Here is a 24,929-nt window from a genome sequence, read left to right as displayed (position 1 = left end):
ATTTAGCCAGGAACAAAACACTCTAATGGCCACAGAATTAACCCCCACACCCGTTTATAATAGACTGTAATTGGCACAGGAGCCCCAATAAAAAAGCACGCACAGAGCTCTAGGGAAAAAAGTGGCTTGCGCCGAGAGCAGTTTGGCTGGGTGTCAGAAGAGGAGGATCATGCGCACAGAAGGGGCAGCGTCAGTACGGGAGGCAGCGGCGTTTGCCGTTTTCTCTATTTCAGGAGCGAAAGGGAGGAGGAAGAAGCCTGGAAAGATCGGAAGATACGGGAAGAAGGAGGAGGGCACCAGGGGGATGAATTAGCGACGGTCTGTGAGCTAGCGAAGCTGAGGAGGAATCCGGAAAACAGTTGTCTTCATGGGAGGCGGCGAAAAGGGAGTCGATGTTGCAGGCTGCAACGTTTCGTAGAACTGCAGTCAGAGAGAAAAAAGAAGTAAGCTTTGTCCTTGATTGTGGTTGTGTTTTTCGACAAGGCGCGGGAAGGGGGAGACAGGCAGAGAGAGAAGTGTTGTTGAATCACAATAGCGCCAAGGAAAAAGTGTGAGCTTTCGGTGAGAAGGAAATAGGAGTGATGAGAGAACAAACGGGAAAATCAGAGGAAACTGCGGTTGCTGCTGGGCTCCACCGGGAGTACTGTCGTCTCCGCTCCGCTCCCTCCTGCTCTTGGGAAAGATTGGAGGAGCCTCAAGTGTCCGCCACTCCCTGGCTGCTCCTCCACCAGCCGGGACTATGGAGACTTTAAGCGACACCAGCCTCATCGAGCCTCTCAAGCCGCTGCCGCCTTCGCCGCAGAGTTCCCACCACTCCTTTGCCGAGAAGAAGCGGCTCCATCGAGCTCCTTCCCCTGCCAGACCTTTCCTCAAGGATCTCCACGCGCGGGCATCTTCGGCCAAGCCTCCGCCGGTGCCTCCCAAGTCGCCCAGCCTGTCGAGCAAGACGCAGCCCCAGCAGGGGGGACCCCGACCGCAGTCGCCGGGGCTCTTGGCAACCCAGAGCCGCTTCTCCCGCCGCAGCTGCGCCCAAAGCGCAAAGGCAGCGTCGGCCCCTTTGGGAACCGGCGTGCCTGGCAAAGTCAATACCGCCAAATCCGTCCTCTCCAGCAAGAAAGCGGCCCGGGCCCAGGAGCAGGCGGGCGGGAAGGCCATCGCAAGGCAGGTCGGGGGTGAGGCCGGCCACTCGTCTGGCAAGAACAAGAAGGGAAGGCGGTGCGTCCCCTTGGCTCAGCCAGGTGCCTTGGCCCCAGCCGCGGCTGCAAGGATCAGTCACACGGACAGCAGCTCGGACCTCTCTGACTGCCCTTCCGAGCCGCTCTCCGATGAACAGAGACTGGCTCAGGCCGCCAGCAGCGATGCCGAGTCTGGCACCGGCTCTAGCGACCGGGAGCGCGAGCCGCCGCCACCTCCCCCTCTTCCCTCAGGGCCAGGCGGCGGCCCCCAGCATTCCCTGCCCTCTCCGGAGCAGTCGAGCAAAGGGCCGGCCGCGGCCCCTGCTTCCTCGGCCCCCTCGGACGTCGAAGGCGAGGAGCAGGGCGAGGAAGCCACCTGGGGGAGAGGTCCGGAGAAAGCGTCCGCCAAGAGTGCGCAGCCTTCTGGGAGCCTGCGCCTGGGCGGCAAAATCCCAGTGGTGGTTCCCTCCTATGAAAGACAGCTGGTGGCAGACCAAGAAGAGCTGCTGAGGGAGATAGAAGAGCTACGCTCAGAAAACGATTACCTCAAGGTATATGGCAGGAGGGAGGGGACAGGCGGACTGAAAGGGGAGACCTGAAGGGCCAGGGACGTTGAGGGAAGGAAGACCATTTGCTGAGACAAGGGCAGCTTTTTAAACGAACTCCCTAAACCAGTTCAAGTCATACTATTGTATTTGGGCACCAGAAACCCCAGTATTGTCCCTTTGCTCATAGTATACTGCCCTTCCTTGCTTTCAGCAAAACGGTCTTGTGCCAGTCCTAGAATGACTTCCTATTGCCTATATATATATATATAAAAATTTAGATCCTGTCTTTCATCCAGGAGCTCAAAGTGGTTTACATAGAGCTCCTTCCTTCTGTTTTTCCCAACAACACCCCTGCAAGGCAGGCTGGACTGAGAGAGAATGACTGGTCCAAATCTCCCATTGTGCTTTTGTGGCTGAGGTGGATTAGAACCCGGGTTTCCCTGCTACTAGTCTGACGCCTTAATTAATAACCATCCTGACTCATTATTTAGATTGATGCAACTGAAATTGGGTCACATCAAACTTTTTTACATACAGACATGCAAACTCTTTAAAGTAGCTTAAATATGTCGCATTCTACAACAGTTTTGCATTTCCCAACCTGGTGCATTCCAAAATTGTTGGATTTCATAATAGCTGAGAATTATTGGAGTTGAAATCTGACATATCTGGAGATAATCAGTTTGGAGAAACCTCATTTAGAATCATGCAGGTGGATACAGTAAGACTTAGAAATCATTTATGAAGCATTTTAATTCCATAAAAGAAACAAAATGCTAGATAGAGTTTGAAGAATCAGAGTTGTTGATGAATATATTTTTGTGGGCAAAGGAAAATGGCTTTTTGAGAAGGAACATGCACTGTCATTCCATCTCAGTGATAGGGTTAGGCTTTGGTACTTGGACTTTGCAAGGGGGGTTGAGAGTATGGGATTAAGTATGGGAAATGTCAGTTTCTTCAAATCTTGTTTTGAAATGTTACAAGAGTTTAGACAGTTATTTGAGAAAATGGAGGTCTGACTACACAGTTTCACGGTTTATCTTTTATTGAAAATTATGTTCTTGATATTAATAAGCAAATGACAGGAAGCAAATTGGGAACCTTAGCCTATGCATGTTTCCTTAAGAGAAACTCAAGTTAAATTCATTGATGTGCCTAGGATTGTAGTCTAATTCAAATTGCTTATGTACAGATCCAATCTGTATCACTTCATAATTACTTTATTGTTGAAATTGGTGAGAGACTGTTTTCTGTGTTCATGTAAGTCATATTAAAATATCTTATGCTAGAAGTGAGTTATTAGTTATGCCAAAATAAAGAAAACCCTTACTGTTTTTTTTAAATGGAAGTTGTGTAACACAACACAAGAAGTGTTTGGAATATACTTGTACAGTAATACAGTTTGCCCACCAGTACACATGTTTATAAGTATGGCCTGTTGACTTCAGTGGAACCTGCTTCCAAATAAAATTGAGAGCTGCATGTAATTGCATTAGTGTTTTTAATTCTTAATTAATTAATTAAAACTTCAGTAAGAAATATATTAGTATGATATAAGTGTTGGACATCTTTTGCCAGGGGATTCATTGTGGTAGCATAATAGAAATGACAGTTAAAGGCAATATTATACTAACCTGACTTACATGGATTGGCTTGTGATGTCAGCATTCTCAAATCAGAAATTAGACTGAGTATGATAAATACATTTTTCATATCTATGTTAGCACTTGATTCTTTTAAGGTTAATATATCTTCTTACTTGGAGATAATTTTCTCTTTGCCTTTTAAAAAGGCATTGATCGTGATATAAACTATAAAGAAAAGAAAAGAATCAGAAAAGTTGATTATGAAGTCACAACAGCTGGTTTTGATATTCTTTATATATCATACATAAAGTATTGTTTGTGAAAGAAATGACAGCTGAGAGATCACTCATAACTGAAAGCCTTTCTGAATGTAAAATTGTCAACAGTTTTTTATATTATGCCATATAACAGCTGCTTGGCAGCAAACAGCAGAGGCTTTTCCTGCTATGGAAATTAAATGATAGGAAATCTTCCTCAGCTAAACTTCTGCCTGCCAGGCAGCTGATAAAGAGACAGAAATTCTAACAGAAAGAGGGTGGTAATCCTGCCTCAATGTATTGTTGTTTTTTGCAAGGCTTTTTTTCAGTGCCTGCAGTATGATATCCTATCCAGAAATAATAGGATGGGAGAAATGTGGTACCTTGTGCAGTCCTTTATAAATGGCTAAATATGTGCTCTGGATCAGGAGGCTAGGAAGGCAAATTCCCTGGTTTAAAAAAAAAAGAACAAAAACCATAAATTTGTACATATGTATTTGTCTCAGTGTGCCTGTGTAGACTGGATATGGTTTGTACATTGAAAAAAATGATAATGGTGCTTGGCTACTGAAGAGCCTCCAAATAAATAAATGGATAAAATAATGTGAGCATATGGGATAGAGGCCTGTATCACAAGCTGATCCCCACATCACAAATAATAAAGGCAAGAATTAATCGATCTATAAAACAAATAATCCAAGTGGAAATATGTAGTATTTTTCTTCACAGAAAAAATACTGTAGTTTGAGTCCTGGGCTAGTTGTTCTTTTTAAGTGTTATTAAAGGTAAAGGCTGTGCTCCATAATGAGAGACAAAACAATTATTGAACAAAAATTGATTGGTAAGATGACCCAGATGGGAAGATCTTTACAAATGGAACAAATTAGTTAAAGATGAAGTGCTGGATTAAGAACTCGAGAATTAAGGAATACAGCCAGCATATATAGCTTTGTTTAGATGTAGTTGCAAACTGTATATTATATAGATAAGTCTATGGCTTGGTTATGCATCATGCTAAACCAGGACTAGGCAGCCAATCAGCAACATAGGTATATTCAGGGGAGGGATGGTGAAATGTGTGTTATGACACAAACTCTACTCCTTACTTATTTATGTGCAGTGTAGTGATGCAAGTAGAAAATGGCAGAGCTTGTGTTGTTACTTCATGACACTTTTTCATCATTTTGGTTAGGAATGAAGACCCATGGACAACATGTAGACAAGTCCCATTTTTGCAGCCTTTGAGAAAATTATAAGAGAGCCAGTTTGGTCTAGTGGTTAAGGCTCTAGGCTAGAAACCAGGAGACTGTGAGTTCTAGTCCCACCTTAGGCATGAAAGCCAGCTGGGTGACTTTAGGCCAGTCACTCTCTCTCAGCCCAACTCACCTCACAGGGTTGTTGTTGTGGGGAAAATAGGACGAGGAAGGAGTATTAGGTATGTTCGCCGCCTTGAGTTATTTATAAAAATAAAGGCGGGATAGAAAATAAATAAAAATAAAAATAAGATCATGTTAGCAAAATCTGTTTTCATAGCACAATTTTTCAGTTTAACAACGAGCACAAAAAATAAGCTTCAGGTGGACTTAATATGCATATTCATTAAACAAAAAACATCTTTCGAAAAGGACAAAACCATACAGAGACTGAAAAAATACTTTTGCTGCCCTTATCTTCAAAAAGATTGTTTGCCCCTGGTCTAAGACATGTTTTGTTGAATAAGCAACAGTTGGCTGGTTTCAGATACATAAAGCTAAGCCATAAATTATGGTTTATAAACCACAGTGGATGATCTCCATTGTACTAAGCCAAAACTAAAGAAACTACATTAAGACTAAGTGCAATATGTGAAGCCATTCTTGTGACTTCTGGGCTCATGTATTACATCATCTTACCAGTTTGAGTTAAGTCACTAGGAGTCTTAACAGTCACTAGGAGATTTGAAGACTTTTGTTACTTCTTTTCTTCAGTCTATGGTTTCATCTTCACTAAACCAAGCCTCAGTTAATCTTAAATATGGTTAATTAATAGAAACCAACTTAAGTTATGGATTAGGAAACTGAATTGTATTGAACCATAATTAAAAATAACTACAGTGTAATGTTTGGACATAATGACATTTTTAGGTGAAAGTGAATACTTCTGAATTAGTCTTTCAGATGATTCTGCTGCTGGCAGTGATAGGGATGATACCTGGATTTGTAGCTTACACAAACTTATTCACATAACAAGCCAAATATTACTATTATACTCATGTGGATCCACTGTCTTCCATGTTATGTGGTTGAAAGTCTTCTGGTCACAGGAAGTTTCACTGTACTTTTAGCTAGGTTAGATAACCAACAGGAGTTATAAACCTAAATCTATGATGTGGGCACACCTTTCCTCTCTTGTAATAAACCATTATCTTTTTATGTGGGGAACAAGAAAATTTCACATACTGGATCAGCAGATAAAATTATAAATAATTAGTGAATCCTTTCCAAAGAGAGTGAGATCCCATGGAGGGCTAGGAAGATGTGAACACTATGACAAAAATGTTGATGTTCAGAATTTGGGTATTGAATGTGGTTTCAGAGAAGGGGGGGAGGGGGAAGAGGGGGAATAGCACTGCCAGTGTCAGTTGTAACCACTTGAAGTGAAATGGAATATCATCCTATCTGGTTCTAGCTCACTCTCAGCATTGCTTAAATGAAAATGTAAGTATAGCACAATATCCTAATTCAGCTAACCTGCTAGAAAGTATTTAGTTGTGACTAGCTGTGATATAAAGAAATAAACAATACAGTTAGAGAGTGTAAACCTTTTTTTTATCATAGCATAAGGACAAAACATGCTTGCTTGTTTTTATCTAATTAAAATACAACTTCCCTATTCCTCAGTTTGAAGTGGAAAACATACCATTGGCATTACTCTGTCTTGTTTGCATATTTATTCCATAACAAAATCCTCAGCAGGATCACAGAAGCTAAGCAGGGCTTGACCTGGTTAATACTAGGATGAAAAACCATGAGGTAATCCCAGGGCTGCAGGCTAAATAGGGAAGTTGAAACCATTTCTATATTGCTATCAAGAAAACCCATGGATCTTGTTCATCAAATCTCAAAGTGTTGAGCTTGACTTGAGGGAGACTTTACTTCTATAACATAAATTATTAGTAATTTATTAAGAAGGGCCATAAGTGCAAGAACACCAATGATACCAGTGATAAAAATAACACAGTAAAGGTATTGCTCACTTCTCTTAATATTAAAGTTTCTCATCCATATATAGAAGTTACTATTTAAAATGTTCCTGAGCTGGAACTTCAACAGGGTTTGTATTTGATCTTCTGGCACAGCAGTGAAGTTATGCTCAGAAAGATCTATAAATAAAAGAAACTGAGCTGATTTGGTAACCACAAATACTGTGCCACTTGACTCGCCCCTTTATGAATATTGCATTTCGAGTCTGCATTAACAAAATTTTCTGTCTATAGCCTCACACTAACAGAATTTATGGGAGTTTTGATGATTGAAGGCTCATGTCAGAATTGGACCCAAACTAGTGGATTATAAATAGGCAAAGCCTGCAAGGAAAGGCTAAATAATAACAAAAAGGACTATGATTATTTATAGAAGGTGTTTGATACTGTTGTCCTGTTCATCATTCTTATGGATGCTTTACAAGGCTGGATTAGTTTATGGTCAGACAAGACATGACACAGTAGTCTCATCTGCTCTATTTTTATCCAGATTTAAGAGTATGCCACAAAATTAAGTAAAACTACAGTGAAAAAAATCAATAAAACTACTTACTGTATACATGGTTACAAACATAAATATTCTGCCCCCACATTGCCTTGCTGCATTACATTATTTAAAGGGCTTTTGTGGCAGTATAATTTCTATTTTCACTGTACAGGTAGGGAGGAAAGAGTTCACCCACTAACCTACATTCACCTTTTGTTATAGAAAGTAGATAGCCACTTGAATTAGACAAAGAGGTCAGGGTTATGAACAATAAATGCAACTGCTGTGACATATCTAATTGACCCATATTCAGTTAACCCCAAATGGCAGTCCAGTTTTAATTGCTTTTGTTTAAAACATAGTGAATTTTATCACTTTATATTTTTACCTATACCATTGTACAAGATATTGGAATGATATTTGTTATCTGAAAATTTAAAAAGTACTTCATTAAATAGTTTAAATAACATTACTTCCTTGACTCATGACTGAGGCTTATGTTATTTTAGAGCATATAACCAGAACATTCTCAGCTGTTTTTAGCAGAAATGAAGTCACCAAATATTAGGTAGTAAAACTACATTTGTATTGTGTACTGTAGAAGCTTCACAGGGCAAGACTGATCAGGATTGACTGAACAAGTTTTCTTTAAAGAACCAAGCAAAGGGTATATGTATACATTTTACTGTTCTAGCCCTATAATCTATTTTATTGTGGGGAAGATTTAATCTCACCTAATAAACTGTTAGCAAATACTGGAGCAGTCAGCTGCTAGAAGGAAAGATCAGGTTGGTGAACAATGCTTGTGGGTCTGTGGGGCTTGTTAGTCACAGCTGTAGCTCTGCTGAAACATGGCATTGTCCAGAGGAAGCTGAGTGGATTATTTGTATAATGTGACAGTGATTGCCATCTGTAGTTCTCAATGGAACATATTAATATATTATCTGTCAGGTGACTATTGGTGACTACTGAAACTACTCTAAGCTGTAGGAAATCTGAAAACCTCTGTAAATAATCACGATTGTTTTACATTTTAGATACATAACTTTTGAGAGGCTTTCATTGTTCTAAAAAGTGTAGATCCATAATAAATAAGTATATTTTGATTTAAGTATATTAGATTATTCATACATTAATTTATGATTTTTTCAAATAGATTATCCAAGTGAGACTAATGTGTAGAATTGAGAGATAATTTTTTAAAGTTTTCTAAAGCTTTTGATTGATTTTTTCTAAAAAAAAATCCCTCTTGTTGAAGCTGTCCCTTAAGGTTAGTCTTTTGAAGCCATTTAAGTCACAGGAAAAACTAAAATTGCCTCACTCTAGATGTTATATGCAGTGTATAAAATTGAAACACAATGCAAGAAATAATATAATTTTAGAAATAGTTTGTAAATAATAAACAGTAATGCTGCGGATCTCCTAGCAATTTAATCACCAATGGCCTTTCAGAAAAAAACAAGTTTTAATTGTTCTCCAGAAGGCCATAAGAATGGAGATAAAAAGACCTTCAGGAAGTTTCCCTGTTCACATGAGCAGGCAGAATTTACTCAGGATAGCAATCTTTAAAATACTTGCCTGGCCATATATGGCTTTATAGATAATAATAGCTCCTTGAATTGTACTCAGACTAGTAACCACTATACCTCACAAAGAGCAGTATTCATAGGCAGCTGCATTTTGTATCAGTTGAAGTCCCTGGGTGGTCTTCAAGGGTAGCAGCTTGTCAAACAAATTGCAATAATCCAAGCATAAGGTGACAAGCACGTGAGTAACCATTTTAAGAGCATCCTGTCCTAGATAAGGCTGCAGCTGAATTTAGGGCCGCAACTGGGGGGGGCAACTGGGGCATGTGCCCCAGGCGCTGCGCTGGTGGGGCACCAAAATGAGCGCGGGGGGGCACAAAAATGGGTGTGGAATCCATGTTTGCACCGGGTGACACAGACCCTAGTTGCGGCCCTGGCTGAATTTGGGCACGGTCTGTACCTACTTCTCCAGCAGTAGCCATGAGTCCAGAAAAGCCCCCCGATTGCAAGTCTGCTCTTTCAGGGGGAGTATAGCCCCATTAAGAGCCAAGTTTGGTATCACTATCAGATCAATCGAATCAATTGACTTCTGAACTTCACTTTGCTCAGGTTGAGTCTGAACCTGCATCTCCCATTTAGGCTGGGGTGGAGATATATAGCTGAATCTATGCCTCACTCCATTTTGATGGATGACTTCTACCAGCGGTTTCATGTTAGATGTTAAACAGGATAGGGGAGAGTAGCCTGTATTAGAGTGCCTGCACATTTAATCTCTTCCCTGCATGCCCCCCTGCCCCCCAGTCACAACCACTGACTGGATATTTCTGCTCAAGAAGTAGAACTACTTTAAATGGTGCCTCCCAGCCTCAGCAGCAGTCCAGAAAAATACTATGGTTGACAGCTCAAAAACTACTGAGAAGTCTAGTAGAACAAGGATGACTGTGCTCCCACCATCCATGCCTTTCTACAAGTCAGCAAGTTCTATAGCAAAGCAGTTCCTATTTTAAAAATCATCCTTTTAAAAAAGGTTTATGTAACACACAAGTAGTTAGGATTACATGCATATTTCTACTTCATGTTTATTTTCACGCAGATTTAGTTTTTCTGTTTATGTTTAATTCAATATATGTTCTCTCAGTTTTATGAAGAACAACTTCAACAAGGAAATCAAGTTGTGTTTAGAGCATGGCAGCTCTTTCAGTTGTTTTAATATTAAGCTTCTTGCTGACCATTATTTAATACAATATCTCTTCCCTTTGCACTTTTCCTTTAAATAGAATAAAACTGGGTCCATCAAGGAAACAAAGCAAAGAAGCTGCCAGTTGCTCCAGTTTTGCAGCCACCATTCATTACTGCAAAGCTTAACATGGAGCACCACATATATCTGGTTAAATGGAATAGTAATTTATTTTTATGATTGCCTTCTATACCTAATGAGACTATGGACTATAGCAGAGAGTAAGTTTAATTGAATTCAGTGGGGTTTTAAGACAATATAGGATTGAGCTGCACATGTGTGCACCAAAAAGATGTGAAATTTCAGTCATAATTTGTATTTTACTTGCTTTTCTACTGTGTTGGGGGTCTGGATGTCATAATGACCATACTGTGTGAAACATGCTTATGAGTGGAAGAAGGCAGCTAGATATTTCTAAACATAGATCCCAAAAGTTAGAGGCCTACTGTAAGAATATAAATAAAAGTGACCTAATTTCACTTTCTGTTTATTCGTGATGCTGAGCAACCACATGCACCTACTGCCCAAACTAATAATTCCTGTTGTATTTAAAGGTTTAAAACCAGTCCCTAGTAAAGTTTACTCTAAGAATTTAAATGTGAAGCCACTTAGTGGAGAAATATTTAACAGCATTAAGGTAATGTTTCAGTTGTTTGCAATATGTTTAATTGAACATTGCTTCCATAATATTGCATAGAAACATGGATAAAAGGCATATAAAATGGTAAACTATTGTGGGTAAATTTATACATCATCCTAAGTAAAACAAACAAACAAATCACATTATAGACTATTATTATGTGGTGAAGCGATTCCTCAAAATATTTGGAATCTGATGTCATAATTGTAGATGAATGGATGTAAGAACTGACACCATCAGTCCCAATACTGACCCAACTCATGCATAATTGGAATATGCAGAAATTAGGTTTATTGAAACAGTGTACAGATCAGAAGAAAAACTGCAGTTAAGAGATTCCCACCTAAACTCACTCACTAAAACTTTCCAGCACCCCCTCCCCCCTCCTGCTCCTTATCCAACCTAACAGTCAGGCATACCAGTCTGACATCTCTGACAATACAACCTTGACTTCCCCCTGGCAGCCCAAACAACGGTGATTCACAGTCCTTGCAATTCCCCCCTCCCATCTTCCTCCTTAACACACGTTGGCTCATCTGTGCAGACGAACAGAATCAGAAGATTCAGAACTCATGTGATTGTGTAGTCTGACAGTGCATGGATGGGATAGAAGCTGCTTTCTTTAAGGAAGCATAATGAAATATTTCTCTGTCATGAAAACAGATGCACTATTTTGGTTCAGACTTTTTTGTGACAGGTTGGTTATGTAGGTTGGTTATGCAGATGCAGGTCACATGTGAGACATTACCTTAGCAATTAACAATTGTAACATGTTTAAAACCAAAGGACAAAGTTGTATCAGAGGATTTCAGCCTCCCAGAAAACTCTGTAGCAAACCTCATAGTGACTGTTTTGAAAAATGGGACTTCAACAGCACCATTGAGTGCTCATGTAAATCAAAAGATTTTGGGCGGTCTCCAAAGGTTTCAACAAACACAAAGAGTTTTAATTAAAACTAGACAACCTGTTGGGTCATTGTTTCAGATTTTTATTTTTATACACACACACACACACACACACACACACATACATACATATTTTACCGCCCCTCTCCCCCAATGGGGGACTCTGGTATTTCCTTACCAGATTCCTCAATGCCTTCAACAATTGGCAGAGCTTCTAATGTACTGCCTTCACTGGAAAAATTCTTAAAAATTCAGGGAGAGATTTACAGTATCTGCCTTGAAAGTAGCCAGTGTTGAACTGTATAGCATAGTCAAACGTCAGGAGTTGACCACAGAAAATGTTTTATGACATTTTGTATTAAGTCATAAAATATTTTATGATAATTTTTATATCATAAAATGTTTTATAAAATTTGCCAAATTTCTATTCCATGGGAGTCATGGGTCCCAGATTTTGGACACATTCTGTAAGTTAGCCCATTTGAGGTACCTTGGTTCAAAAATTGTTGGCCTATGACGCACCATTTCGTGCAGTTAAAGCTTATAAAATATCAAAGAGACACAAAAGTTTTAGTAGTATATATTAAAATTTGGTAGTTGGAAAAGATGCTATCAGAATCCTAATTAACATGGCTCTCATACAGCTTCTGCTACAAGGGGAAATTCTCAGAATTTTGCTCTACCATGTAGTACCACAAAAAGAATGGCAAATCTCAGAGTGACTGTTTTGGAAAAATTGGGACTTTAACAGCACCACTGAGTACTCACATACATCAAAAGGTTTTGGGCAGTCTCAGAAGATCTCAACAAACTCAATGAGTTTAATAAAATTTGGTAGTTGGAAAAGGTGCTAAAAGCCTGATTAACATGGCTCTCAGACAGGTTCTGCTACAAGGAGAAATTCCCAGAATTTTGATCCACCATGCAGCACCACAAAAAAAAGGGAAAGCAAAAAACTTCAACCAATCAAGTGTACCAACAGTAATGCTCAAGACTACTGTATATCCTAGATAGCAATGTCTGGTGTTCAACCACATCAACTACTATTGTCATTCTAAAACAACCAACACCAATTTAAGTCACTTTGGGTACAAGAATATGATTCAGGTGATTCAGGATCTGAAGGAGCACTTTCTCAGTTTAATGGCCTGCTTGAAATCCTAATCAATTATAGATTGAGAAGGCCAGCGGAACTTAAACGAGGAATCTATTGTGGGAGGGCAATTCTCTCAACAATTTTAGATAAAGGAAGCAAAGACGGTTATAATCCAAATGCTGAGAGGGATCCAGAGAAGGCTTCTTCAACAAAGGACAAAAAGGAGTCTGCTTAAAAGAACTTGGAAAACTGCCAGTAGGCTCAGTAGGATAGGCAGTGGAAAAGGTATTGTCAGTAAACTAATATCTCTAAGAGAGCAGCTGAACATCAGCCATGTGAGATACATGAATAGTTATGTTAACATGCGTTACCCGTTAGAAGAAAGTCAAGGAAGTGTCAAAAGTAGAGGAAACCCAAAGAATTACTACGGGGAGCAAAATTAAGTTCAGAGAAGGTGTAATAATTGAAGGCAGGACTAAATTTAAAGCCCCCCTCCCCCGTCAATGTGGTAGGAGTAGTAGAAAGTCCATACATTGAAAAAATAGGGGGAAAAATCTTTGTAAGGAATTGATACTAAAATTTTCACAAAGTGGCAAAGGACATGGTAACAAAAAGTCACACAGCCCTGCAGAGAACTGTTCCAAAAATAATTGTGAAATGGCTAGGAGGATAATGAATAAATGCCACCCGGAAATAATTATTGTTAAAGGGCCTAGGTACTATCTCAAAGTTAGTAGGAGTCAGAGACATGACTAAGAAAAGTCTTTCAGGGGGCTAAGACTGAATGAAAAATTACAGCCACCCTTTCCCACATGATAGAACTACATGAACACAGGTATAACTTGCAGTTCCTAAAATAGCAAGAGCAAGTTACTCAGTTTTACAAAACCAGGTTTTGGTCATAAACGCAAAGGAAATATTATACACAAGCATATAATCAATAAAGAATCTGCTTTCTTGACCTTTTTTTTATCGTATGGCATAGCAGTTCAGTGTTCATGCTGCTTTTTCTTGCTCGGAAATCCTTGTGAGGTCCAGCAGCCAGATGTGTAGACTATTTAGCAGTGACAAGTCACGTTGCCCAGGGTGCACCACAAGGAGGCTAGTCTACATTGCACCGAGTTGGGCTGAGAGAAAGCAACTGGCCCAAGGTCACGCAGCCAGCTTTCATGCCTAAGGTGGGACTAGAACTCATAGACTCTGGGTTTCTAGCCCAGAACCTTAACCACTAGACCAAGCTGGCTCTCTTCCTTGACCAATGAAATAGTATTTCATGCCAGATATTTTATAGGAGGCTGTATGACTGAACAGTGTGTGGGCCAGGGAGTCCCACTAACTTAGAGAAAAGCAGTGAAGATTGATCCTTGGTGGAGTTCCTAACTGGGGTAGACTGTGTCATGGAGACATATTGTTGTATGATAGCCCTCTTGCAACTTGCTTCAGTCTTGTCACAACTATAGTATTGTCTTTTAGTGATTTGGCTTTCAAGGTACTATCTTTTACAGTCTCTGACTTTACCATTACCTTAGAAGACCACCAGTCCACAAGCTCTGACCACTACCGCTCCATTTTAAAGGTAAGCTGTGAAAAGTCAGCATTTCCACTCAGTTACTGAACTACCACACTATTATTTCACACAAAAACTTGCATAAGTAGAAAAATGTGCAGGAAGTAGCTGTCCTGTTCAGACTATGAGGCAGCCAGACAGAACTATTATCAAACTCTTTATTTAAAACAACTATTTACAACAGTAAAGTCCTGGTGAATAAATAAGGCAAGCAATTTCAATCAAGACCACCCAGGCAATGATGGATGAACATGCAAAGCTGCAGGATCAGACTGTGGCAGAACAGCAAGACAGAATTCAACTCTCTGATCGAAGCTGTCAGACTTGGTGAAGCTAGAGTGCGTGGCAAGGCAGAATCTGGAGGCAAGGTTCTGTGAATTGGCACACAGATAGGAGCGGGCTGACATGTGGAAGCTAGGCAAGACTGACTGAAACCTCTAGGCAAGGCTTGGCTCTGGAGGCTAAGCTGGGCTGGACTGGAGAGTCAAAGTGAGGCTTGGGTTTGGAGGCTAAGCTGGACTGGACTGGAGAATCTAGGCGAGGCTGCAGACTGGAAGCAAGACTGGCCTGGCCTGGAGGGTCTAAGCAAGGCTGAGAGCTGGGAACAGGATTGGGCTGGACTGGAGAGTCTAGGCTATGCTTGAATCTGGGAGCACATCTGGAATGTGCTGAAGCGATACAACGAGGCTTGGAGCGGGATGCGAGACTATGCTCCGCAGGAACGGCAGGGAGAGGCTCGATTGGAGTGACTTTTGCAGCAGGCAGGTCCACAGTGGCAGAAGACGCTGGCGCTGGTTCCATGCTGGCTACAGGCAAGGCTTCTGATGCTGGTAAGGACTCTTCCACAGTTGCTGTGAGCTCAAAGGATTGGTTGTCTCCAGCAGCTTGCTCAATGTGTGCTTGCTTTTTAATGCGTTCCTTTCCACACCTTTTCTCTTCTGCAGCCAATCGGGCTGCCTTCTGATTCGCACGCTTCTCTGCTGTCTCCAGTGCTGACTGGAGGAGTCAAATCCCCCTCCAGAGTTTGCCTATTCCGCGTTTGCAAATTCTCCCGCTCTGCTGAGTTACTTCCTGGTTCAGCTTCTCCAAGTCCCTCTTGATAAGTTTTGTTTTCCCCTTCTGACTCCGGATAAGTTTTGTTTTTGGAGTCAGAAGCGGGCTCAAACCTCACAACCTAATGTCAGAAGATCACACTGTTTATTACTCAGGACATGGAAAAGAAAGACGGAACGGGGTTGCTTTTATAGTTAGGAAGGGTGTAGGAAGAACTGTTACAATGCAATCAGTGACCTAATAATATCAATTAGACTTTGTGAACAATCCTTTAAAATGACAATACTCCACATTTATGCTTTAACCACTGATGCAGAAGAAGAAGTTGATGAGTTTTATGATCAAATTCAATTTGAAATCAACAGAACATGCAAGCAAAATGTGCTGCTTGTGATTGGAGACTGGAATGCCAAAGTTGGAAACATTAAAGAGGAAAATGAAGTTGGATTTTATGGCTTAGAAAACTGAAATGAAGCAGGAGACCGACTTATCAATTTTGGCCACTCCAATGATTTCATCATAGCTAACACTTTCTTCAAACAACCAAAAGGAAAGCTTAAGTAAGATCATAAGCACAGTTGTGGTTTTACTTAGCTACTGCTTTGCTTAGTGACCAAGTTGCTAGTCCCAAGTGTGGTTGCTAAACAAGGACTACCTGTATTATTGCTTAAAGGAGGTGGAAAGACTCAATTATATATCAAAGGCATGTCCAGGTGCTATCTGTGGAACAGATCTGCTCATGTGCATGTTCCAAGTTAAGCTAAAGAAGCCAACCAGGTTCCATGATATGATCTTGAACATATACCCACCATTTTCAAAAAGAACATCAGGAATTACTTTGAAATCCTGAACCTCACTGATATAGAAGTCTGAAATGAACTTAAAGAAGTTGTTACCACTGAATGTGAAAACAGACTGCCAAAACTGTAGGTAGAGAAGAAAGCATACTGAATGTCAGAACAAACTATGAAGATTGCCAAGAAGAGTAGAGAAGCCAAAAAAGACAAAAATCTCTGAAAGGAACTTATCAAAGAGTTTCAGAGAGCTGTTAGAAGAATCAGGAAGCAGTGTTACAACAACATCTGTAAAGACATTGAAGATGGAAATAGATATGGAAAAACAAGGGAAGTCTTTCAGAAGATCTCTGAATTCAGGAGGAGGTTTCAACTTTGAACTGGTATGCTAAAGGATGCCAATGGTCAGATAATAACCAGTTCAAAGGAGAGCAAAGATGGGAGGAATATACTGAAATACTGTACAGTAGAAATGTCAACATCCAAGATATCTTAAAAGATATTCTCTCCTTAACAAGAATCTCTAATAGATAAGAAGATAAAGTTAGATCAGCATTCCAGTCATTACCAAGTTGGAAGACTACAGGAACTGATGGAATACCCACAGAAATATGAATGAAGAATCAGTAAAGGTTGTATCCAAGCTATCCCAGTAAATCTAGAAAATGTCACAGTGGCCAACAGATTAGAAGAGGTCAATCTACATTTCAACACCAAAAAAAGGCTTAACAGAGTGTGCAAACTATCGTACAATATTCTTAATTTCACCTGCTAGCAAAATAATGCTTAGAATAATCCAACACAAATTAGAACCCTCCATGGAAAAAAAGATGCCAGATGTTCAAGATGGCTTTAGAAAAGGCCAAGGAACACAAGACATTATTACTGATACATGCTGGATAATTGAGAAAGCCAAAGAATACCAAAAATAAGTCAGTATGTCCATCAGTTATAGAAAGGCCTTTGATTGTGTCCATCATGTCAAGCTGTGGAATGTGCTTATAAAAATGGGAATCCCAGAACATCTCATTGTCCTCATGTGAATACTATATACAGATCAGGAAGCCACAGTACAGACAGAACATGGTGAAACAGACTGGCTCCAGGTTGGCAAAGGAGTGAGACAAGGTTGTATGCTCTCCTCTTATTTATTCAATTTATATGCTGAATATATATTAATGGAAGCTGGATTGGAAAAGATGAGCATGGTTTTAAAATTGGAGGAAGAAACATCAATAACATGCAGTATACTGATGACCCTAGCAGCCGACGGTGCTGGTGGTGAATGGCGAATCTGATGTTCTAAGGATCAACACACCATTGGAACCTGGAATGTAAGATCTATGAGCCAGGGCAAATTGGATGTGGTTATTAGTGAGATGTCAAGATTAAAGATAGACATTTTGGGCATCAGTGAACTGAAATGGACTGGAATGGGCCACTTCACATCAGATGACCACCAGATCTACTACTGTGAACAAGAGGATCACAGAAGAAATGGAGTAGCCTTCATAATTAATAGTAAAGTGGCTAAAGCAGTGCTTGGATACAACCCAAAAAACGATAGAATGATCTCAGTTCGAATTCAAGGCAAGCTATCTAACATCACAGTGATCCAAATATATGCCCCAACCACAGATGCTGAAGAAGCTGAAGTAGATCAGTTCTATGAGGATCTGCAGCACCTACTGGACAATACGCCAAAAAGAGACGTTATTTTCATCACAGGAGACTGGAATGCTAAGGTGCGCAGTCAAATGACACCTGGAATTACAGGTAAGCATGGCCTAGGAGAACAAAACGAAGCAGGACATAGGATGATAGAATTTTGCCAAGACAACTCACTCTGCATAACAAACACTCTGTCCTAACAGCCAGGAACCACGCTGAGACAAGGAATAGGTCTCTAGTGTTTATTTACTGCTACATAACAGAGAATCCTAACAAACTGAAGAAGCGTGGGAAAACCCAGACATATAAACCCCAAAGACTAAGGCGGGCCCGATCTGTATCTCTTTGAATGGCCACCTAATTCCTCAGTACTACGCACGCGCTTTACAGCCTGGATGGGAGCCCCCTGCTCGCCATCCTCACTCATGACACACTCTTTTCCAACAACCTAAGAGACGGCTTTATACATGGACTTCACCCGATGGACAACACCGAAATCAGATTGACTACATCCTTTGCAGCCAAAGGTGGCAGACATCTATACAGTCGGTAAAAACAAGACCCGGAGCTGACTGTAGTTCAGATCACAAACTTCTTATTGCACAATTTAGGATCAGACTAAAGAGATTAGGGAAGACCCACAGATCAGCTAGATATGAGCTCACTAATATTCCAAAGGAATATGCAGTGGAGGTGGAGAATAGATTTAAGGGACTGGATTTAGTAGATAGGGTCCCGGAAGAACTCTGGACAGAAGTTCGCAGCATTGTTCAGGAGGCGGCAACAAAATACATCCCAAAGAAAGAGAAAACCAAGAAGGCAAAATGGCTGTCTGCTGAGACACTGGAAGTAGCCCAAGAAAGAAGGAAAGCAAAAGGCAACAGCGATAGGGGGAGATATGCCCATTTAAATGCAAAATTCCAGAGGTTAGCCAGAAGAGATAAGGAATGCGTGGAAGTGGAAGAAGACAATAGAATAGGAAGGACAAGAGACCTCTTCCAGAAAATTAGAAACATTGGAGGTAAATTCCAGGCAAAAATGGGTATGATCAAAAACAAAGATGGCAAGGACCTAACAGAAGAAGAAGAGATCAAGAAAAGGTGGCAAGAATATACGGAAGACCTGTATAGGAAGGATAACAATATCGGGGATAGCTTTGACGGTGTGGTCAGTGAGCTAGAGCCAGACATCCTGAAGAGTGAGGTTGAATGGGCCTTAAGAAGCATTGCTAATAACAAGGCAGCAGGAGACGATGGTATCGCAGCTGAACTGTTCAAAATCTTGAGAGATAATGCGGTCAAGGTAATGCATGCTATATGCCAGCAAATTTGGAAAACACAAGAATGGCCATCAGATTGGAAAAAATCAACTTATATCCCCATACCAAAAAAGGGAAACACTAAAGAATGTTCAACCTATCGAACAGTGGCACTCATTTCACATGCCAGTAAGGTAATGCTCAAGATCCTGCAAGGTAGACTTCAGCAATTCATGGAGAGAGAATTGCCAGATGTACAAGCTGGCTTTAGAAAAGGCAGAGGAACTAGGGACCAAATTGCCAATATCCGCTGGATAATGGAAAAAGCCAGGGAGTTTCAGAAAAACATCTATTTCTGTTTTATTGACTATTCTAAAGCCTTTGACTGTGTGGACCATAACAAATTGTGGCATGTCCTTAGCAGTATGGGGATACCAAGTCATCTTGTCTGCCTCCTGAGGAATCTGTATAATGACCAAGTAGCAACAGTAAGAACAGACCATGGAACAAAGGACTGGTTTAAGATTGGGAAAGGAATATGGCAGGGTTGTATACTCTCACTCTACCTATTCAACTTGTACGCAGAACACATCATGCGACGTGCTGGGCTTGAGGAATCCAAGGCTGGAGTTAAAATCACTGGAAGAAACATTAACAATCTCAGATATGCAGATGATACCACTTTGATGGCTGAAAGTGAAGAGGAACTGAGGAGCCTTATGACAAAGGTGAAAGGAGAAAGTGCAAAAGCTGGTTTGCAGCTAAACCTCAAAAAAACCAAGATTATGGCAACCAGCTTGATTGATAACTGGCAAATAGAGGGAGAAAATGTAGAAGCAGTGAAAGACTTTGTATTCCTAGGTGCAAAGATTACTGCAGATGCTGACTGCAGTCAGGAAATCAGAAGACGCTTAATCCTTGGGAGAAGAGCAATGACAAATCTCATTAAAATAGTTAAGAGCAGAGACATCACACTGACAACAAAGGCCCGCATAGTTAAAGCAATGGTGTTCCCTGTAGTAACATATGGCTGCGAGAGCTGGACCATAAGGAAGGCTGAGCGAAGGAAGATCGATGCTTTTGAACTGTGGTGTTGGAGGAAAATTCTGAGAGTGCCTTGGACTGCCAGAAGATCCAACCAGTCCATCCTCCAGGAAATAAAGCCAGACTGCTCACTTGAGGGAATGATATTAAAGGCAAAACTGAAATACTTTGGCCACATAATGAGAAGACAGGACACCCTGGAGAAGATGCTGATGCTAGGGAGAGTGGAAGGCAAAAGGAAGAGGGGCCGACCAAGGGCAAGATGGATGGATGATATTCTAGAGGTGACGGACTCGTCCCTGGGGGAGCTGGGGGTGTTGACGACCGACAGGAAGCTCTGGCGTGGGCTGGTCCATGAAGTCACGAAGAGTCGGAAGCGACTAAACGAATAAACAACAACAGCACTTGGTAGAGCATCTATGAAGGCCTTGGAAAATATATGCAGATGCCGTGGTGTGTGATGTGATGTGACCTACAAAGATCAGTATAGTGAAGGCAGTGATATTCCTTGTGACACTCTATGGAACTGAAAGTTGGACTTTGAAGAAGCAGACTGGGAAGATTATTGACACTTTTGAACTTTGGTGTTGGAGAAGATTCCTGAGAGTACTGTGGAGAGCCAAGAAAACAAACAAATGGAACATTGAACAAATCAACCCAGAATTCTCACTTGAGGCACAAATGACCAGGTTTAAATTATCCTACTTCAAAAACATTATACAAAGACCCACCTCTCTGGAGAAGGCTCTAATGATGAGAAAGGTAGAAGGAAAGAGAAAAAGAGGACAACTAACAGCAAGGTGGATGGACTCAGTTACAGTGGCTATAAGTGCACCATTGGAAGACCTGAAGGATCAGGTTAGGGACAAATCTATCTGTGTGGTTGCTAGGAGTTGACACTGACTTGATGGCACATAATTGATCAGTATTTTTCTTAGAAGTACTCTGGGCCAGTGGTGTCAATCTCAAATAGAAATGGAGACCAGTAAAAAAGGATTCCTGCAGGCTGCATATTGACTTTGAAAACCATATATGTTTAGATGTTTCTTTTGTTATTAATGCATTAACACAACAATCAGGGAGAATATAGATAAACATAAAAAAGAAACATTATTACAAATTTGTCAATTTATTTTCAATATAAATGTGTGTGTGTATGTATATGTGTACTGTATATATATTCTCTCCCACCCCACTCTGAGCTTCCTCCTGGCTTACCACCGAAGTATCACACAAACCATCTCCACACCTCTTACTCCCACTTATCACCTCCCTGCATTGTTCCTTCTAATTTCTGACATCCCATATGTGGAAAAAAAATGTTTTGTGAGGCTTTTTTGAAACCAAGTACAAATTTGTGCACCACAGTACAAGAATATGAGTAAATTGCAAATATTTGTAATAGTGACATATTAAAAAATTTACATATTTCTTAGTTAAAGTATAAAAAGTAGAAAGTATAATAATATATCACATACATGCTTGAAAGTTTTACCTACAAGTCATTTTGGATTCCTGGCAACTGGTGACTGCCTCCTGAGCTTTTCTTGGCAGCATTTTTGAGAAGTGACTTGGCAGTTCTTTCTTCCTAGGGGTGAGAAAGTGACTGCCCCAAGATCACCCAGCTGACTTCGTGCCCAAGGCAGGACTAGAACTCAGCCTCTCCCGGTTTCTAATCTAACACTTTAATCACTGCACCAAACATACATGTCTACAGATTATAATATAAATTCACTAGTCACTGATTACTGCAATCAATATTTTTATTGATAATACAGAAAGTATTTATTGATTATACAAAAAGCATGTGAATCGCCCCCTCTCTTTCATTTTTTCCCGTTTTTTCCTTCTTCTCTGGATGTATTCTGAACTTATTTAAACTTTAATTATTATTAATTTAAAAACAGAAAATTTTGTAAAGTTAATGATAATCATGGACCTTGTGCAGCCAGAAACTCAGATATTAATTCAACCTTTTTTGAAGGGAGTAGAGAAATTAATTCAACCTGTTTTGGAGAGAGGTGCTCCTTCATGTGCTGGAAGCTCTGGGGTCTGGAGCAGGTCAGCTACTAGTGCAAGGCTGGCTGGCTGTCTGCTGGCCAGAGAAAGGCACAAGCTCTCTGCCTCAGCTTAACTGCAGGAGCCGGGGTGCTGAGGCTGCTGCAGAGCAGACTGAGAGGGAACTCCTCTCCTGTGGTCCTCCTGCTCAGCCAGCACTGTGGCAGTCCCGAGCAATCTTTGCTGCTGCAATTAAGCTGAGGCAGCGAGCTTGTGCAGGACTCCTTGCAAGTTGCGAGCCTGGAGTTTTGGTGATTGGTGACTAAATTGATTATTATTTAGTTTTAAAATGTAATATTATCTATATTCTGTTGTATTTTTATTTTATTTTCTTAAATATTACCCAGTTGCATTTTAATCTTGTTCAGGCCACGCTCAGGACTGTTGTGGGCTGCATGCAGCCTGCAGGCCGTGTCTTCCACACCTCTGCTCTGGGCTACAGTCTGTATGTATGTAGTGTACATAGACATATTTGTGTGCTATAGTTAAAACAAAACAAACAAAAACAACTATTCCCTGACCTTCATTTCTATTATTTAGTTATTTGAAAAATATCCAATTATTTGGCTTTGGGGCTCTTAATTATTTGTTCTATTCTAGGATGAACAGGGTTGTAGAATTGAAGATAATTTTGGGGGGGAAGTCTATGAGAGAAATGCTCTTTAGAATTGCTTTCCATATTCAGCTTTAACTATAGAATTGTTAGTAATAGAATAGAGTTCCTCAAGCCACGATCCAGCAAGTTAATGTATAGTGAGCTGAAATATAAATGTTAGCTTTGATGATGGTGGTTAGATGTATAGTTCTGTTAAGCATTTGAAACAGAAACAGTCCTGCAGCATCTTAAAAGCTAATTTATTATTTGGTGAATTATGGTCCACCAAAGCTTATGCAATGATGAATTAAATACTCTTTAATGTAAAACCTAACCCTTTGTTATTCAATGGATCAGATAAAGTTTGTAGTATTGGTGTCGTAATATACTGGATATTAACTCTCCTCTGAGCTTTGATATATAACTTTTTTGCTTGGAAGTGTATGTTAAAGATAAAATATTAATGTTCTGATTTGCAAATCAGAAAAAAACAAGTTCCTAACTATGGTAATATTAATAATACATAATAAGATAACAATTATATTGCCTGATTTTGGTGCCCTAATGAAAGAAAAAGATGGCCTCATCCTGTTCATATTACCATGGCAGATGAACATATAGCAGTTCATTATATAAACTTTCACCTATAGAGTTATTGTTTTCATTATTTCTTCAGATGCAAATTATAAATTGTATCAACATGCTTTTAATATTTCAATAGGATTTTTCCTATAATACCCACAGTGAATAGAGATAGAGCAGCAGCTGTAAATGCTGGTTGATTCTCATAATGTCACAATGCAAATCTAACAAAAAGTACATGTCTTTCGATGGGGACTAAACAACCCTTTGGATTTCTGACTCTGTTTTGGGTTATGCCAGGATGAACTGGATGAACTCCGGGCTGAAATGGAAGAGATGCGTGACAGTTATCTTGAAGAAGATGTTTACCAACTACAGGAACTTCGACGAGAGCTGGATCGTGCAAACAAGAACTGTCGTATCTTGCAGTATCGTCTCAGGAAAGCTGAACAGAAAAGCTTGAAAGTTGCACAGACGGGTCAGGTGGATGGAGAACTAATCAGAAGCTTAGAGCAAGATCTAAAGGTGGGTGAAGAATTTAGACATAATGGCATCTAAGTCATGACTAGAGCCTTCTGCAGAATTGCAAAGTTTTATGTTACCTTGTGTCATGCGCTGCCTACCTCCGAATAATTCTCAGACGCTGATTCTGTGGAACAGGCTCTGATTTATTCGCAGTGTAGGTACAGTATAGGAAAAAAGCTGAGAGTGACAGGAGCGTGCCGGTGCGGGGTTTAAATACCCCGCGCCGGTCAGCGCCCCCTCGCTCGCGGTTACGTCACCCCCCTTTGTCCAACACATTGTCCTGCCGGTAGGTGAGAGGTTGCGAGGCCCCGCTGGCGTTCCGGGATCGCCCATCATCGGTTTCTCTATTCCTCCGGTGATTGCTGTCAGCTGGGCGATCTCCGTTGCATTAGCGCTAACAGCTTGGGTGTGCCTCGCGATCCGTTTAGCCATTGTTTCTTGTCCTTCAGTCTTTGTGAGTTGATGGCTACTTATCTTGAGCCCCTTCCCCTGTTTCCTTGTTATTGTCATGTGTGCCATTGCGCTGATGTCTTCAGCTCAACGGCACTCATGACATACTGCCCCCTGTCCGAATAGTGCCCCCCCCCAGTTTTCCGGTTTTTACCAGGAGAGCTGTCAAAATGTTTTTTTTTTTTTTTTTGAAATTCCCGCTGGAGTATTATTCGCCCCTCCCTTTGCCCCGCCCTCTACCACGTGCCTTCCTAGGGTGTGTTCTTAGTGCGCATGCCCAGGTCACACCCTGTCGTGCGCATGCTCCGGCCACACCCTGAGTTTGGCTCAGTTCGACGAGGAGAGAGGCGTGGCTGGTCGGGTGCTTATCAGCTCCAGGTAGGGCCCTTCTTTTTTATTCAAAAGTGCGTCGCATTTGTTATGTGTGCTCCTGGGCGTTGCCCCCAGGATGCCCTGTTGACTTGCTTGCCACTCCCCCGTAGGCCCGGGGCGGGGGGAGGGTGCTGGCGACCGCTTGTTACTGCCTCGTGGGCCCGGGGGGAGGTCCACCCAAGTCGCGGGCTTGGGGGGGCCCTTTCCCTTGGGGCACGGTAGGCGGGGGGGCCCCGCAGGGGAGGGGTTTTGCAGGTGCCGC

At 41.0% G+C, this 24,929-nt stretch overlaps 1 protein-coding gene across 1 annotated transcript in view; it reads left to right on the top strand.

Annotated features, from left to right (window-relative positions):
- The first annotated feature begins 220 nt into the window (after positions 1 to 220).
- Positions 221 to 24,929, top strand: part of MTCL1 (microtubule crosslinking factor 1) — a 141,003-nt gene continuing 116,294 nt past the window's right edge. Inside the window, exons 1-2 of the mRNA XM_063299115.1 lie at positions 221 to 1,726; positions 23,621 to 23,845. Of these exons, the coding sequence (XP_063155185.1) occupies positions 740 to 1,726; positions 23,621 to 23,845 (1,212 nt within the window). The 5' untranslated portion in view covers positions 221 to 739. The remainder of the gene's footprint in view (positions 1,727 to 23,620; positions 23,846 to 24,929) is intronic.

Source organism: Candoia aspera, chromosome 3 (assembly GCF_035149785.1).
Source record: "Candoia aspera isolate rCanAsp1 chromosome 3, rCanAsp1.hap2, whole genome shotgun sequence".
Classification (NCBI taxonomy): domain Eukaryota; kingdom Metazoa; phylum Chordata; class Lepidosauria; order Squamata; family Boidae; genus Candoia; species Candoia aspera.
This window is presented reverse-complemented; position numbering and strand designations above follow the sequence as displayed.